Source organism: Bicyclus anynana, chromosome Z, assembly GCF_947172395.1.
Source record: "Bicyclus anynana chromosome Z, ilBicAnyn1.1, whole genome shotgun sequence".
NCBI lineage: Eukaryota > Metazoa > Arthropoda > Insecta > Lepidoptera > Nymphalidae > Bicyclus > Bicyclus anynana.
Genome location: NC_069110.1, coordinates 3782734 through 3800196, shown reverse-complemented (window position 1 = coordinate 3800196; position 17463 = coordinate 3782734). Strand labels below are relative to the sequence as shown.

General features: G+C 35.9%; 1 protein-coding gene across 2 annotated transcripts in view; it reads left to right on the top strand.

Annotated features, from left to right (window-relative positions):
• LOC112042884 (uncharacterized) overlaps window positions 1-17463 on the top strand; it is a 159374-nt gene that overhangs the window by 70153 nt on the left and 71758 nt on the right. For both annotated transcript variants that reach the window (XM_052890583.1, XM_052890584.1), the window contains exon 5: window positions 9957-10153. In XM_052890583.1, the coding sequence (XP_052746543.1) occupies window positions 9957-10153 (197 nt within the window). The remainder of the gene's footprint in view (window positions 1-9956; window positions 10154-17463) is intronic.

The following is a 17463-nucleotide window of genomic DNA, read 5'->3' as shown; positions in this document are numbered from 1 at the left end:
TTAATAAATGTCTTGTCTTCTTTAACTGAGTATCTATGTATAGTTAAGTGTTGTAAATACTGGCTACTCTGACAAATATCCTGGTCGTACTCACGCTATCTAATATAAGTTGGCTGTGACCGTTTCATTTCCGACCTCGCCAGTTATGTGCTATATGAGCGAATGTCCGTTTAAACACGAAATTGTCCAATAAAGTCACTAAGTACCTACTCATTTAGTTTAATATCAATATTATTTAATACTAGCGGACCCGGTCAAGCTTCGCTTTGTGCTTTGACTTATGTTCATTTTTTCTACCTACCCCTACGCTAGATCTACAATAAAACTCTTAAGCATTTGTATGAGAAATAGAAAAGGGTTGTTTTTATGGTTTTCGGCAATTATTCTTTTTTTTCTCGCCTTTAAACCTACCCTATACTTCCACGAACATTTCAAGATCAAGATAAGATAAATCCGTTCAGCCGTTCTCGAGTTTTAGTGAGACTAACGAACAGCAATTCATTTTTATATATATATATAGAAGATAACTAGCGGACCCGGTCAAGCTTCGTTTTGACATAAGTGCACTTATTCTCTATCCTTACTCTACCCTTCTATACCTCTACCCCTACCCTACCCCTACCCTAAGTCTAATCTGAAAAGTTGGAGGTGCATGCCCCGGACAGGATTTGAACCCACACCCTCCGGAAACGGAGGCAGAGGTCATATCCACTGGGCTATCGCGGCTCAGTAACAGTATCTATCATTTATTTCACAGCACTAATGAATAACAGATGAGGGTATACATTTCTAATGACGGATCTTAGACCAGTCACTCCTAATAAATACATAGTGACTCGCTGAAACAACACTAAGTTACATAAACGATCTTCAAAACGATTTGTCTTAGCATCTACTATAATAGCGCAAGTATTCACTTTACGTCGTCGTTACTAACCGCAAATGTTATGGCTTTAGTGTCAACACAATGTTGATTTGACCTTATTGACGTCACTTTTAAAGACTGCATGCCGTCCGTTATTACGCGTCTTTGAAAACATTACAATGAAATGAATAGGCTTTGTCAAGAAACAAAGTCACCGAGATAAGTACAGTTTAACAACTTGTACTATCGAACGAGAACAAAATAATTTATAAGTTTTTCGCTGTAGAGATTTTATTTGTCTTCATGCAGTTAAACAATTAGTGTATAATTTTTTTTTAGGATTTTCGACAAAAAACTGGATTCAATTTTTTTTTTCAAGTTGGTGCTCGAGAAGTTGATATTAAGCTTTTCTAGCCTCACGTCATATCCAAAATTCAGCTTTCTCGGTTAATTTGCATTTCCAAATGTATATCTACATATGATAATTGGACTAGTCGGCGCTATTTAATAATAGTAGAAAATCTGTATTAGAAACGACCTTCACCGATCTGTTTAATGGATGAAAAGTGTTTTATAGCAAATTCAATTCTTGTCTGTTACGAGTACTAGCCTAGTACTAGCCTACTATAAAAAGGAGGAGGTTTTATTCGAAAATAGAATCATTATAGGTAAAGCCTTGATTGTTTTGAAAAATAAATAAAAACCTTTAAATTGGAAAGAAATGTAGCGTCCTTGTCTGTGGAATGCGTTCATTTTTTATTTAATTTTTATTGAGTTGCGAATAGAGCGAGATTTGAAGACATGGGACATCCTGTACGGTGTACCTTTGCCTTTTTCTCATGTGAAAGAAAAATAAAATTAAAAAGCGAGAATTTAAAAAACAATTGGAGTGAATAATACATACTTTATTTTTTTAAGAAATTCATTGTTAATTTGTGACCGTAATTACATATTTTTCAACATTAATTGTTATTGTTGTCTTCATCTAGTGAGAATAATGATCCTAATTTGGAGATGGATGAAATTTTCAATCTGTTACCATCAAAGTCGAGACGCATTTACTCAAATACCTACCAAGATAAAGTGGAGAAAACAACAACAATGGATTCTCTTACGAAAGGAGTTTTTTAAACTATTATCTCCCACGTTTACCTAACATACTCATTATTCATCTTCACAGTAGTCGGAAATTATGTTACCGGGTAAAAGCATCTCCCTTGATATCCGAAATTGTAGATTTTGTACATTTAATTTTCAATTAAAATAAATTATTGAATAATATACTAAACTATTTTATTTTCTCGCAATCGTAGTGAAAAGCACAGTGTAACACGTGGGGCTAAACCCATTATAAACTCGGTTTCTATTTATCTAAAATTACCTCGTATATTTTTAGCCCCTTGTATAATAATCTACTATTTATCAAATAAATAATAAGATGGGTAAAGGTCGTTTTTAATACGGATCAGACAATAATAGCAACAAATTAGACGGCTTAATGAGGGCTTATTCAAAAGCTCTTAACTGGATAAACAACTTAAATGGATGAAACAACGATGACGTAAATAAGCTCAGAAATCAGTGTACTAAGTTACACGTGTACAGTGAAATTGGTACTTGGTTATTTTCGTCTGTAATTTTGATGTTTTTATTTTATTGTTCGTATCGAGGGTGAGTTGGGTATAACGTCTCGACAAAATAAATAATTCTGAAGACGATTGAATAAAATACAATAGGGAATGATCACAATGGTTGGAGGAATTATGGGTTGCCGTATCAACGTATTACCTCTGGCCCGTAATGAGGCTTACTTTATTTTCGTACCATATATTAGGTTTCTTAAAACGAAATTGAATATTGACTTTATTATTTTTATTATTTATGCGTAGAATTGTCTTCCGCTTGCACTGGGATAGCTTTATTGCTTTATGCAATGATTATTTTATTCTATAGATATGTTACGTGCCTACAAAATCACCGCAAAAAGTGATCCGATTATAGCGACTCCGCTGACCGCATAAATGCATAAATGCACAATTTTGAGTTTACTTACATTATATATTTATGTATATATAGTTTTTAGACTTGCTAAACACACAACTCGACATTGTAGACAATATTTAGGCATTATGTTTAAATAACATTCGTTGTTTAATTAGTGACTAAAGGTCTAAGACAATCATGCACATTTGTCCGCCTCAGCCTTGATACGTTAGTGTCATGTCTCTAGTATGAAATATCGTCGGCTTAATGGCATTAAATAAGGATATAACCTTTGCCTCAAATTCCGGAGGCATGCACCTCCAACTTTTCAGTTATGTGCATTTTAAGAAATTAAATATCACGTGTCTCAAACGGTGAAGGAAAATACCGTGAGGAAACCTGCATACCAGACAATTTTCTTAATTCTCTGCGTGTGTGAGGTCTGCCAATCCGCATTGGGCCAGCGTGGTGAATTATTGGCCTAACCCCTCTCATTTTAGAGGAGACTCGAGCTCAGCAGTGAGCCGAAAATGGGTTGATAATGAAAGTCCGATTTGAAAAATTCTTTCAGTGTTAGATAGCCCATTTATCGAGGAAGGCTATAGGCTATATTATCCCCGTTTTCCTAAGGGCACAGGAAACCACGCGGGTAAAACAGCGCGGCGTCAGCTAGTGATGATAAAAATAAATAGATTGTAATGTCATTATTTCATTAAATTGATAAATTCATTTATTTTATAAAAACTCTGTTCGAGCAACCATTTATTTAATTCTATCTTGAAAGTTTGGAGAGCCATTGCTTGCCACTTACTGGGCGTACATACATCACGATATCTAAAGGGTAAAGCTATTGTGTACAATACTCGCAACCTAAGCTTACAGGCAATGTTTTATTGAACGTAAAAGTTTCTAAAAAACGAATTCCACTCCAACGAGGCGGGCGGGCGTCGGCTAATAAAACGTTGCACGAGTTCGAAATACAGAAGGGGACTAATTAAGTGAATTTTTATTCAACCAGCCATTCGCAGTGATTGCGCTATTTATCTATTCAATAAACTTTCTTTTATAAGCTGTGCTCAAGCGCAATACTTTATAAATAAAAAGCATATTTTACAGACTTAAAACTGCATTTATTATTATTTATCATTTCTCATTTCCCACTAATTTACTCACTGTAATACCTAAAGAAGGTCGCAGATACCATTGAAACACCCATTCATTCCACACAAAGCTATTTCCCACTAATTTACTCACTGTAATACCTAAAGAAGGTCGCAGATACTGTTGAAACACCCATTCATTCCACACAAAGCTAAGTAAGGTATAAAATTTTAACTGAAAAGTATATTTAACAGTTTTATAATTGCATTCATCATTAATCATTTACTACTATACTACTCGTAACTCTAGATACTAAAGAAGGTCGCAGATATTATTGAAATAGTCACTCGTGCCACCTTCAACACAGAGCTTTCAATGTAAAAGTTTTTAAATGAAAGGTGCATTTAATAGTCTTATAACTGTATTCATCATGTAGCATTTACTACTATACCAATTAAAATACCTAACGAAAGGTCACAGTAACCATTGAAGCAACTACTCATGCAAGTCTCTTATTTTCTCATGCCAACTTGTTCTACAAATAGCTGCCTAAAAGTTTATTTAACAGAACTATGAACTGCGTTTATTATTTACCATTTAATATTTTAATATATGATATATAAAATTGAAGAGTTTGTTTGTTTATTTGATTGAACGCCCTAATCTCACTACTGGTCCGATTTGAAAAACTCTTTCAGTGTTAGATAGCCCATTTATCGAGGAAGGCTATAGGCTATATATTACCCCCGTACTCCTACGGGAACGAGAACCACGTCAGCTAATCATTTAATAAAGAAGCATCCACCTATGCTAGTCTCTTTCACACGCCAATCTGCTGGCTATCACTATTTTGGTCTTTATTATTAACCTATTAAAATAATCATTAAATCAATTGAGAAAAGTAATCTACCTACTGTATGATATCCACCAGTAGGCACCGAATTACATTTGATACATATCGCCTCAATTTCTTTATGAATTATTAAAATTAAGAAAAATCGATAAATCGAGGTTTAAAAAAGTTATTTTTTTCCAGGATTGTGATATTGCTGGTTATATCTTTATAACCGACGAGAAATAAAACTACTATATTATACTAGCCGACGCGTAGTTCTCGTTCTCTTAAGAACACATCAAATACGATAGATAATATATAGCCCATGATACTCACAAATAACGTAGCTTTCTAGTGGTAAAAGAATTTTTCAAAATCAGTTCAGTAGATCCAAAGATTACCCCTACAAACCCCAAACTTTATCGCCTAAGGGCCTGTGAACCCCAGACCTTCGTCATTTTATAAAAGCTTAAAGTTTGTCAGTTCATACTCCTAGCATAAATAAGTCCGGTAGTCAATTATGGAGTTTGCGTGGTGGCTTTGGGAGATAGAAGGTTGTAAGGATCCAGACCCTCAACCGCCTTAGTATGAAGTGCTATTTTTTATGTTCGCGACAACCATCGAAAAACACTATTTTATTTAAAACTTCAAACGTCTATAACGATTTTTTTTTTATTCTTTACAAGTTAGCCCTTGACTACAATCTCACCTGATGATAAGTGATGAGTCTAAGATGGAAACGGAATAATTTGTTAGGAGGAGGATGAAAATCCACATCCCGTTCGGTTTCGGAACGCTAAATCGCTTTGCGGTACCTCTTTGCCGATAGGGTGGTAACTAGTCACGGCCGAAGCCTTCCACCAGCCAAAATGAAATGGTTGCGATTAAGCCAAGTATCTGGCGAATGGGGATATCATTTCTCATAATATGCTGATAAAAATATAAAATACTTTGCACTTCGGTGGTTGATGGTCTGGATACTTGAAACCTGCTATCTGCTATGAAACTCTATAGTTGGTTACGGTAATTATCTATAGTAGGTGCATGAGCTCTTATAAAATGACTAAAGTCTGACAGTCGCTGGCTCTCCGTCTCTTTATAATCGTCCTCTTTATAATATTAATATGTATATTGTAGACGTACAGATAGTAATTTACAATTTCGTGTTGGTAGGTACCTACTGTGTGCAAAAGAAATCAGAGACGATTGTTCCCATCGAACTAAAAGTCGACAGTTTTATCGTCGACTAGTGAAAGATGATCCAACCGGAACGTACCTCGGGTAGGTTTGATTTACAAAACTTTCCGTTGCATATTACCTTATGTGTATAATTATATATTATGTATACTATTTTTACCACCGCCTAATGAATATTTGCAACACCAGCCGTGCGTATTCACTAACTTTGATGTATATTAGCCGCCCATTACAATTACGATCAAATCAATAACGACTGTATTTTTCGTATTCCGTAAAGTCAAGCCCATTGTTAACGAAAAACACAATGTAAACTTGGCATTATTCACTATCTACTCTATGATATCCACGAAAGATTGTCATTTTTACCTATAATCTCAATTTGGATCTTTTATCTGATTGTGTAAGGGCCGTTGTCTCCTTAATGGAATCTCAGCGGCATCCGGAGGTTTTGTTTGAGCGAAGAAGCATTGCCTGATGGGACTCGAAGGCAGAAGCAGAAGCATGGGCGGAACGACTCTCTGAGGACATTTTGTGACAAAGGGCGTCTACTCAGAGACTTTGACCTCGGTTTCGAGAGTCTTTCAGTAAGGGTGTTTGGGCTTGAGTGTATCAGTCCGAGCGTACTCGAGATCGTGAGTAAACCAACATCCGAGTGACCTCAGATATCGGGGACCTCGTCTCGTTTGTGTTGCCTGGAAAGCATTGCTGGTCGTTATGTCATCGGCAGGATCGTAAACGACGTTTTTCAGCGTCAATAATAATTCTAGATGTTGGTTGGTATCGGGTGTAAAGTTGGAACCCATAACCACAAGTTGGTTGGGGTGGCGGCTCTCTCTAAATGAGTTTTCCAGAGATGTTTCATATATTAGGCTACTAGAATCATCTTTAACACTATAACAAAGCCGTACAATTATAATTATTCGTAATTCATCAATTTTACCTGAGAAATTCCGTTCACTCGCGTACTCACCATTGTACCGCTCAGAAATGACGGCATAGTTTTCAGAGTTATTTTCTGATATAGTAACAGCCTTCTAAGCGTTATTCACGTTGGTTCATTTCACAGGTAATTTTTGTTCAAGGGCTTGTAGTCTATACTACTGTATTGATATACCCAAACCAGGCAGTAGGTGTAAAGGAGACAGGCAATAAATAATTATACCGATCGAAACATCTGCCACTTTTCCCTACAGAATGCATTTATTATAGAGCAAAATCACAAAGGAAAAGTATTTGTAACGTCTAATTACATATGACACTGCAAGTTTTATTAGCAGTATCGCAAGGAAAACGCGATAATGCTTTTCTAGTAGAATATAAATGTCGGTAATTTTCTTGTTAAGTCGCTATTACAACTCGCTGTGTTGTAGATGTAGCTGTTGCAACCGAATATAATTACATCAATTGGATATTTTTCATCATAATGTTTGTATGATTGTAGATGAAATTGAATTCTGGAATTCATTAGTTTAGTTCATTTTAAAGAAACTGTTTATTAAACAGTTTACCAGCTATAAAATCTATCTAGTAATAAACAACCCGGTAAACGGTGTTTTGCCTTATCTGTATTAAAGATAATCTGTTGATGATAGAAGGATCAAAGTATTGGGTTAGCATTACCTCTACCATACCTTTAACCTACCCCCACGACGGGGTAGGGTAGGGTAAGGATAAAAAAGGGTAGGATAGGGGTAGGGTAAGATAGGGTAGAAGTAAGGTAGGGGTAGGGTAGAGGTAGGGTAAGGGTAAGGTAGGGGTAGGGTAGGTTAGAGTTGAGTAGGCTTAGGTTAGGTTACTATTAGTGGACTATTTATTAGGTATACGTCATAAAACTTGCAAAAGTATATGAAATAGGGTTTGAAAGTTGACATCGAGTTTTACGCGGACGAAGTCGCGGGCGTCCGACAGTTTTCTATATTTTTTCACCGCTTAAACCGGAAGGTGAAAAATACTACACGACCTATTTTCATCCTATCCTATCCTATCAAATATACAAATGAAAACACAAATACCGTAACCTTGGAACAGAACATAGGCTACTTTTTATGCCTTTTTTTTTTTTTAATCCCACGGTTTTCCGACTCGCCACCTGATGACAGAGCCACGGGAACATTTCGTAAACTACCGCAACCCAGCCAGCGACACTCGTTAATAAAATAAAATAGGAATAAAAATAGGTTAGCTAATAAAAATTTACGGTAACGAAGTTGCAGGCGACCGATAGTACGAGTAGGTATGAGTATAGTAATAGTTTAAAGCACTGCTAAAAGCTTATATTAAAATCTCCGCGCACCGCTCTCAACTTTTGCAACTTTATAAAGCAGATGGTTGGTTGTTTCATTTTCGTGCATAAAGAGAAAATACAATATTCTGATAGTAATAAAAGTTTTCATTTTATATTCCGAACATGAAACAAAATATTAAATTCCAAACGGATTCATATCAACAAAGCGCCGTCGGCAATTTGTAAACAGGTATCGCATTATATCATATCATGTCATATTTGCAAAACACAATATGCAATACATATTACAATAAAATGAGAACCGGCTCTCGTTTGCTATGATTTTTGAATTCTATATAGTGATGTTGGCTAGTGGGAGGCTTCGGCCGTGGCTAGTTACCACCCTACCGACAAAGACGTACCCCCAAGCGATTTAGCGTTCCGGTACGATGTCGCGTAGAAACCGAAAGGAGTGCGTATTTTCATCCTCCTCCTAACAAGTTAGCCCGCTTCCATCGTAGATTACATCATCACTTACCATCAGGTGAGATTGTACTCAAGGGCTAACTTGTAAAGAAAAAAAATATATATTTTCACCTACTTTCACTGGCTGTATATTCTATGTTATAATTCATGTTTTTTTTTAAAGAAATATAGCTTTGCGCTTGTCTACAATCACGCCTGATGAATGGCAGGGACGCGGTGCTTTCAAAGAATAAAGTTTAAGTAACCCTTCTTGCAGTCGAATAAAAAAATAAATAAAAAAAGAGCTGTGTTTACCTTACTTGTGCGTCAAAAAAGGATTATTTCTTTTATGTTAGCCCAAAATTTGAATTATTGTCACCATTTTAAAATACTCTCCTTCACAAATTCAATGAAGCGAAAGTAGTTACTCGTAGTAAATAATAAAATCTTATTGAGAATGTCTAGATGTCGAGTATATTGCTCGGAGAATAGACAGCAGCAACAAGGCGACGACGATTATAGCTAAGTGAACGACTAGTGCTTGGACGTCTGAACGTAGCATTAATGTCATTTAAAAAGAACACCATGTTAGCATGAGCTTTGCATGTCGAAATATGCGTTTATAAATATGCGTTTTTGGTTAAATAAACGGCCATACCTCTTTTTTTTTTAAAAAAGCCGTGATAGCAGTGATATGACCTCTACCTCCGATTCCGGAGGGTGTGGGTTCGAATCCAGACTTGGGCATGCACCTCCAACATTGCAGTTGTGTGCATTTTAAGAAATTGAATATCACGTGTCTCAAACGGTTAAGGGAAACATCGTGAGGAAACCTGCATACCAGAGAATTTTCTTGATTCTCTGCGTGTGTGAATCCGCATTGGGCCAGCGTGCTCTCATTCTAAGAGGAGACTCGAGCTCAGCAGTGAGCCGAATATGGGTTGATAATGATGATGATGGTGATCTCTTTTTTTACCTAAACATAGAAATTAGTTTTTTCACAACTTCCTATAACATACCTGAGTTTACGGTTTATATTTCAAATATATATGATATTCCGCACATTCCCGAAATAAATAATTTTGTCAGACATTAAGACGGGTAACAAAATTATCTTATAATGAGAATTCCGTTTTCCTTTTGAAGTGCGAAACCCTAAAAATGTAAATCACTGAATTGAAATTAATGTTCGCAATAAAGTCGATGTTCTTTTTACGTTACCGGATTACTTGTAAGTAATGCTTTCGATACAGAATAATATAATTTTAATTTTCCTTTGACAGGGCGAGCCTTGCCAGTGCTGTGTCTCCACTTGTTCCACGCGTATGGGCTCATATCTTATTTCAACCTCGACACAGTGAAGTTGTGGAAACTATTCAGCACTATGGAGGCCGGGTACCACAACACCAATCCGTATCACAACTCGGTACATGCCGCAGATGTGACCCAGGCTATGCACTGCTTCTTGCAGCAGGCTAAGGTATGTTATTACAAACTTTTTTATTTGTCTTAGATCCACCACCAACTACTACGTAGCGCCTAAACTACTGACCCGATTTTAATGAATGAGGTGTCAAGATAAGTAATAATGACTCGGGTGACATAGTGAGTATGATGTCTCTACCATGAACATTTAGTAGGTACGTTTGCATTTCTCGATTTCTATCAGAATTATTATCTTGTTATCTTTTAAAATGATTAAAACTGCATAATTAACTGAAAAGAGAAAAACAAGTAGGTATCACAATATCTGTACGAGTATAAAGTTCTGACTAAATTCTTTATGTTGCCGCATGCGGTAACAAACATTCATTGCTCGTAAGAAAGTATTTGTCCCCGCCTGCAACACCACAAAAAATTTAGTCAGAAGAATTACCCTTCTTCTGACGCAGTCGGGTAAATTTTTTTATATTACTTACTATCGGACGCCCGCGACTTCGTCCGCGTGGAATTAATTTGTTTTTCACAAATCCCAAACCCTACCCTATCTCCTACTCTACCCCTACCCAACCCCTACCCTACCTCCTGCCCTACCCCTACCCTACCCTAACTCAACCCCTACCCTACCCTAAGCCTACCCCTACCCTTACCCCTACCCCTACCTAAATATCCTATGTCCGTCTCTTGGTTGTAAGCTATCTTCCCACCAATTTTCAGCCATATCTGTAGAGCCGTTTATGTTGAGCGGCGACCACACAACTTCTTCTAATACATACATTTTTAAACTTTTGATATCTTATGAATGAAATGTCCGAATTGGATCATTTAAAAAGCTTAATAAAGGTATTAAAAGAAGAAGTTTATTTTGATAGAAATTTTGATATTTGCATTACTTTTCAAAAATAAAAGAATACTTATTGTGTCATGATTATAATAGTTAGGCATATGCTGTCGCGACATTTTTTGTAGAAAATCGTGTTTTCTACAAAGTTGTAGGTATGCAGCGGACCCGATGTAAACAATATTTCAGGTAATTTTTGTACACCTTGGGTTACATTATGTATTTGAGTTTCAGAAAGAATCCCCAATTTTCTTTGAAAATATAATGTAGCCTATAGCCTTCCTGATAAACGACAAAACAAGTAAACTGAAAGAATTTTTCAATTCCTGATATTAGCGCGATCAATCAAACAAACAAACTCTTCAGCTTTATAATATTAGTATAGATATAAAAAACATGCGGAAATATATATAGAAGAAGGGTTAAAATAAAGTGGTAGAAGTCCGCTAGTCTTTTATAAAATAACGATGGCCTTTGACGATTGTTCTGATAATAATAAGCTTACGCTCAAATTGGGTAATAATTCCATTTGCTGCATTGTAAAACTATCTGAAATGAAGCTTTTGTTATAAAATGTAATATGGAAACTACTGGTACTTTATTAAAATGAAATAATGGAACTTCATTGAAATTTTAAGCCGGTTTAATATTTTGTAAATACCCTCATTGTGAAATTTCTCGTTTGATAGATTATGTGCTCTTAAGCCCTCATTCGCATGAAATTTATTTTAACTGACATTAATAAAGCGTTAAAATACAACAAATGCATTCTCAATACATATACACGACAGCGTTTTTAAAACACGACACTTTTCTTCGAGCTGTGTTGTATTTACCGTTGGACCTTCAATAAACTGGACGGCCTCCGTGGCGCAGTGGACTCACAAGACGGAGGTTCGATCCCCGGCTGGACTGATTGAGGTTTTCTTAATTGATCCTGGTCTGGCTGGTGGGAGGTTTTGACCGTGGCTAGTTACCACCCTACCGACAAAGACGTACCGCCAAGCGATTTAGTGTTCCGGTACGACGTCGTGTAGAAACCGAAAGGGGTGTGAATTTCATCCTCCTCCTAATAAGTTAGCCCGCTTCCATCTTAGATTGCATCATCACTTACCATAAAATATCGCTCGTGCGAATGGGGGCTTAGAATTCAATTTATACATCAGAAATGGCATTTCCTAAATACGTGTCAACCAGCTGCTAAATTAATTTGGTTACCTCGACACCTGCATTCACGAGTTGACAATTTTGGGGTCACGTATTTCTAGCATACAGTAAAAGCTCTAGGCATATTAAGAGTTAGTTTCACCACCTTCTGATAAATTTCCCGGACCGGATTTGAACCCACACCCTCCGGAATGAGGCAGAGGTCAAATCTAGATAAATAGACAATAGACAGATGATAGATAGACATAGAATAAATAAAACGGATTAATGAAAGGTCAACAATACCCTGTTTCATTCAAGAGCTTGCGGGACTCTGAACAAGTAAATAAGTTTTGAGGAAAATAAGATCTCTCATATTTAGTCAAATACATAACTAGGTACCTGCTCAAAAACCTATTTGGTTAGAAAAATATTTTTTTTAAATATTTTTCAAGTTGATTCATATTGCTGGTATCATAATCGACACATTGTACATAGGTTGTCTAGTTAAATTGCGGCCGCATATTATTAAGTGATTAAATTTATTTAATCTACTTCCTTTATTGATTAATTAAAATAAAATCCTACACTAGTTAATAGATTATACCCAACATAATTGAAAACGTAAAGGTCGCCTGCTTCGACACTGTAACTCGGGGGTTGCAAGATATTTTAACAGTTGAGTAATGTTATTTATATACCCTCATTATTATTATTATATTTATTTAGTCGTCTAATATGTTAAATGAAAGCTTATTTTATGCTTCATTTAACTGTATTAAGTTGCCTTTTATGTAAGTTCATGGTTTCCTAGATTTTGAATGAAAATTTGTCTGGCCGAAATTTAACTAGGCAACTTACTTGCAATGTGTCACTGAATATTATCTATCATTTATTTTTGATCTGCTAATAAATAACAGATGAGGGTTTGTATTTCTGATGCCGGATCTTAGACAACATTGATAAAAATATGATATAAAATGAACCTCATTGCTAGGTAAATAACGTTCACAATTGCTTGTAATTGCGATGTAGGTTCGATGTAAACAAAATAGTACACAGTCGCTTACGTCGTTTGCACGAAGATTTAATCCTTGAACCCTAGCAAGTAAAACTACGCTGACGAACTTTCAGCTTCGATATAATAGCGGAGGTCTAGCCATCGCAGGCTTTTAAATCAAAATACACTATATTCGAGGCAGTCCAAACTAATGTAGAACTGTCGCAACTGTTGCGCTAGTATGCATGTACGGGAGGAAATTCAATGAATAATAAATATTCACTGAACATTGTCGAGCAAACGTCTCCTGAGGACGCTCCGGTATCGGAGTGGAACGTCGAGTGTTTTATCGGATATATCTACTGTTGCCGCTTGGATTTGTCAGCATTAGGTAATAGCGAAAAGCAATTGAGTATTTATTTTTGAACTGGAGTTCCTTATCGCACGTTCCGAAATGGGCCTAGACGGAAATAATTAAGACCAAATAGTTGTAACGACACTTTTTACCCGACTGCTAAAGAAAGAGGGAGAATGTTTATACTATAGTTGTAAGCCGTGACCTGAAGACAGCTAATGAGCTCCTCAAAAGATCCCCGACCCTTGGAACGAAGTTCCTTTTGATGAATGTTCGAAGATTTGATGGGATGAGATAGGATGCGATAGCTATAGCGATATCTATAGCGATAGCGATAGTGATGGTAGCTATAGCAATAGAGATGATATCTGTAGCGAATTTCGTTCCATCCGGGTGTCCCTTGACACCTCTTAAGTTTTTTATATATTTTTTTAATCTCTACAAGTTAGCCCTTGAATACAATACATGACTTTAGTATTTTAGTTCCTAAATGGTCACTAATGTCAAATTAGTGACCATTTAGGTACTTAAATATCGAACGTATCGAATCTCATATGAGAGTGACTATCTCTTATATGAGATTCGATACGATTACAATTGAAAAACATTAACTTTAAATAAAATAAAAATAGATCTTCGAAATGTATGCCCATAACTTTCAAACGACTGTATTAAATTTAATGGTTCGTGATTTTATGTATTCATTATTTTTAGGACAAGTTTTGTGTAATATAAAAAACAAAAATTATAAAAGGGGTTTCTTTATTTTAGGGTAGGGTAGGGGTAGGGTTGGATAGGAGTAAGTTAAGGTAGGCTAAGAGTAGGGTAGGGGTAGGGTTGAGTAGGAGTAGGGTAGGGGTAGGGATGAGTAGGAGTAGGGTAGGGTAGGTGTAGCGTGGGAGCTGGGCTTGACTGGGTCCGCTAATACAAGATAAAAATTTTGGGAAAATACCAAACAAAAATAAAAAATGAAATCAAATTTCCAAAATTCTGTCCAGGATTTTTTTTTTCACTTTTTACTTTAAACAACTTCATCCACTTTTCACAAGTGTAATTTTCCCTGCCCGGCACTTAGTTGCCTTGAAGGTCACGTAGAATGTGAATAGTCGCGTACAATTTGTAGCACATCTCCCCGAGGAAATATATTGCGAGTGATTCAAACCTCGGTGTACAGTTCAAGACAAATAAATTGCTTTTCTGGACCAACGGAAAGCAATTTGTTAAGTATACGTAATTTGTAAACACGGTAGGTCGACCGGCATTTTGCTCGCCAGGGACTTGGTGTTATTTCCAATAAAGAGCCCTATAAAAAGAACGTTACAAAGTAATAATCATTGTAACATTAAAAAAGAACCGAATTCAAAAACGTATTTTAGTTATTTGGATTTTAACACAAAATTACAAAAACCGATTTTCATAAAAAATAAATGGGACTGATATGGAAGTGTGCTCTTTTTAAACAAAAAAAAAATTTCAAAATTGGTTAATTAATATCGAAGTTATGAGGTAACGAACATTACTCTCCAACTATACTATACTGCAACTCTCATTTCTGAGAGGAGACTTGTGTTCAACAGTGAGCCAAATATGGGTTGTTAAAGAATGAATGAATAAATGTCGACTACCTGTCTGTTATAGTAATGCAAAAAGACTTAAAGGAGCATGAGCCAATGCAAATGACGTACTTTTAATGTACCCTAAAATTTATGCTTTTGTTATTATTACACTAACAACCTCGCCCTTCAGCCTAGAACACGGCAATGATGCTTGGAGACAGAAATAAACATGGCAGTTGTAACTATCACAAGCTCTTAATTCAAAAATTCAAAATTCATTTATTTCAAGTAGGCTCAGTTTACAAGCACTTTTGACACGTCAGTTGACTATTTGTAAAGATTCTACCACCGGTTTGGAAGACAGGTTCTGCTGAGAAGAAACCGGCAAGAAACTCAACAGTTGCTCTTTTTGATAAAATCATACAATATTATAATTTACAATTGATGACAACATTACTATTTCTTATAGTTTTACTATCTGTGTGAAGGTGGAAGCTGATCCAACGGCCTCCAAGCACCTATATCATTAAGGAACTCATCATGGTGTAGTAACCTCGACTAAGTAAATGTTTTTTAACACATTGCTTAAAGCTATGCATTGGCAGGTCCATCACAGTCTTGGGGATCTTGTTATAGAAGAGTACACCTAAACCTACCTTTTTTTTACTCTTTGGAGACGGTATGCAGAAAGAAATGCTCTGCCACAAAATGCTCTACCATTACTAACATAATACTGACATTATATTTTAAAAATGTTCTGTTATTTGAGTACTTATCGGTACAGCGATAATCTCATATTTCCACGTAATAAAACACAACACATTCATTATAATACATTCCAATTATTTCATATGAAATTCGTTGCCAATTATTTTAAATCTCTGTATCTCAATAACAACGATATTCAATGTAACAGCCAATTTATTCAATAATCACTACGAGTATGTATGGATAATAACTACGAGCACATCGTATTGCGGTTAATTATTTTAGCTCATTAGCTCAACAGATTTTGTTTCATTTACTAACAAATTTTATGATTATAACCAATTAGTTATTGTTATCCATTCCATTATTTGGACGTGATGAAACGTGAACAGGGCCGTAGCTACCGATGTATTAGCCGTATCAATGATACGGGGCTTCTGAACTACAGGGGCCCCTTACGTTTGAAAGCAGAAATTGGTAAAATGTAATCGACAATGTCACTTGATCTGATGCTTCCCGGAAAAAAAAAACATATAAAAATCTGACAAAAATCAAAAAAGGAATATTTTAAAGCAATATTTTTCCCGGGTTAATCGAGCACCCAAAAAATTTAAAAATTCTACATAGGTTAACTTACTGACATATTTATATTAAGCAAGCATTTTTATTTCTCTTGTGAAAAATCTTTATCTTGGACCTCCCAACCAATTTTGATACAGGGCCCTTCCAAGACACGCTACGCCACTGAACGTAAACCCAATAAAAAGACCAGTGGCATACTATTTCTATCATTCTTTACAAGTTAGCTTTTGACTACAATCTCATCTGATGGTAAGTGATGATGCAATCTATGGTTAGTGCGCTGTAGTTTAGTGTGGGTGACTGTTGCCGTATGACATTCATAATACGTACAATGATCGTGAATCGCGGCAAACTTTCAAGAGAAAAACGAACTGTTACTCGCAAATCTATACTAATATTATAAAGCTGAAGAGATTTTTGTTTGTTTGATTAAACGCGCTAATTTCAGGAACTACTGGTCCGATTTGAAAGATACTTTCTGTGATAGCCCATTTATCGAGGTAGGATACAGGTTATATTATATTTTCAAAAATATTAGGGATCCTTCCTGAAACTCCAATAATATTCGGTCCAGTCTCTATTATATAAGTAAGGAGACCTGGTCTATAGTCTAGGTGCCTAGTGGGAGTTTTCAATATTTTCATACTGTTACCATCACGTTGACGTAAACGCAAATTTATATGGAATTGAAACAGTTATGCAGAAGTGCAACTAGATTTGCTTTTAAGTTACGCGACAGTAACAGTATCAAACTGCCACTGGGCCCTCCGTGGCCTATTTCACTATTTTAGTATTTATTATCAACTTATTGAAGTGGACAACAAAGTGTCATCTACATATTAAATGACTAGCTGACGCCGCGCAGTTTCAATACGATAATATACGATAATATGTAGCCTATAGCCTTCCTCGATAAATGGGCTATCTAACACTGAAAGACTTTTTCAAATCGGACCATTAGTTCCAGAGATTAGCGCGTTCAATCAAACAAACAAACTCTTCAGCTTTATAATATTAGTATAGATATACACCGTAAGTACCGGATGACATTTGTAATTTGTATCATAGTATGTGGATGACATTTTGTGAATTGATTTGTTTTTTATTTTGATGGATTGATAATAAAAACCAAAATAGGAAATAGGCCAGTTGGTCGTCAATA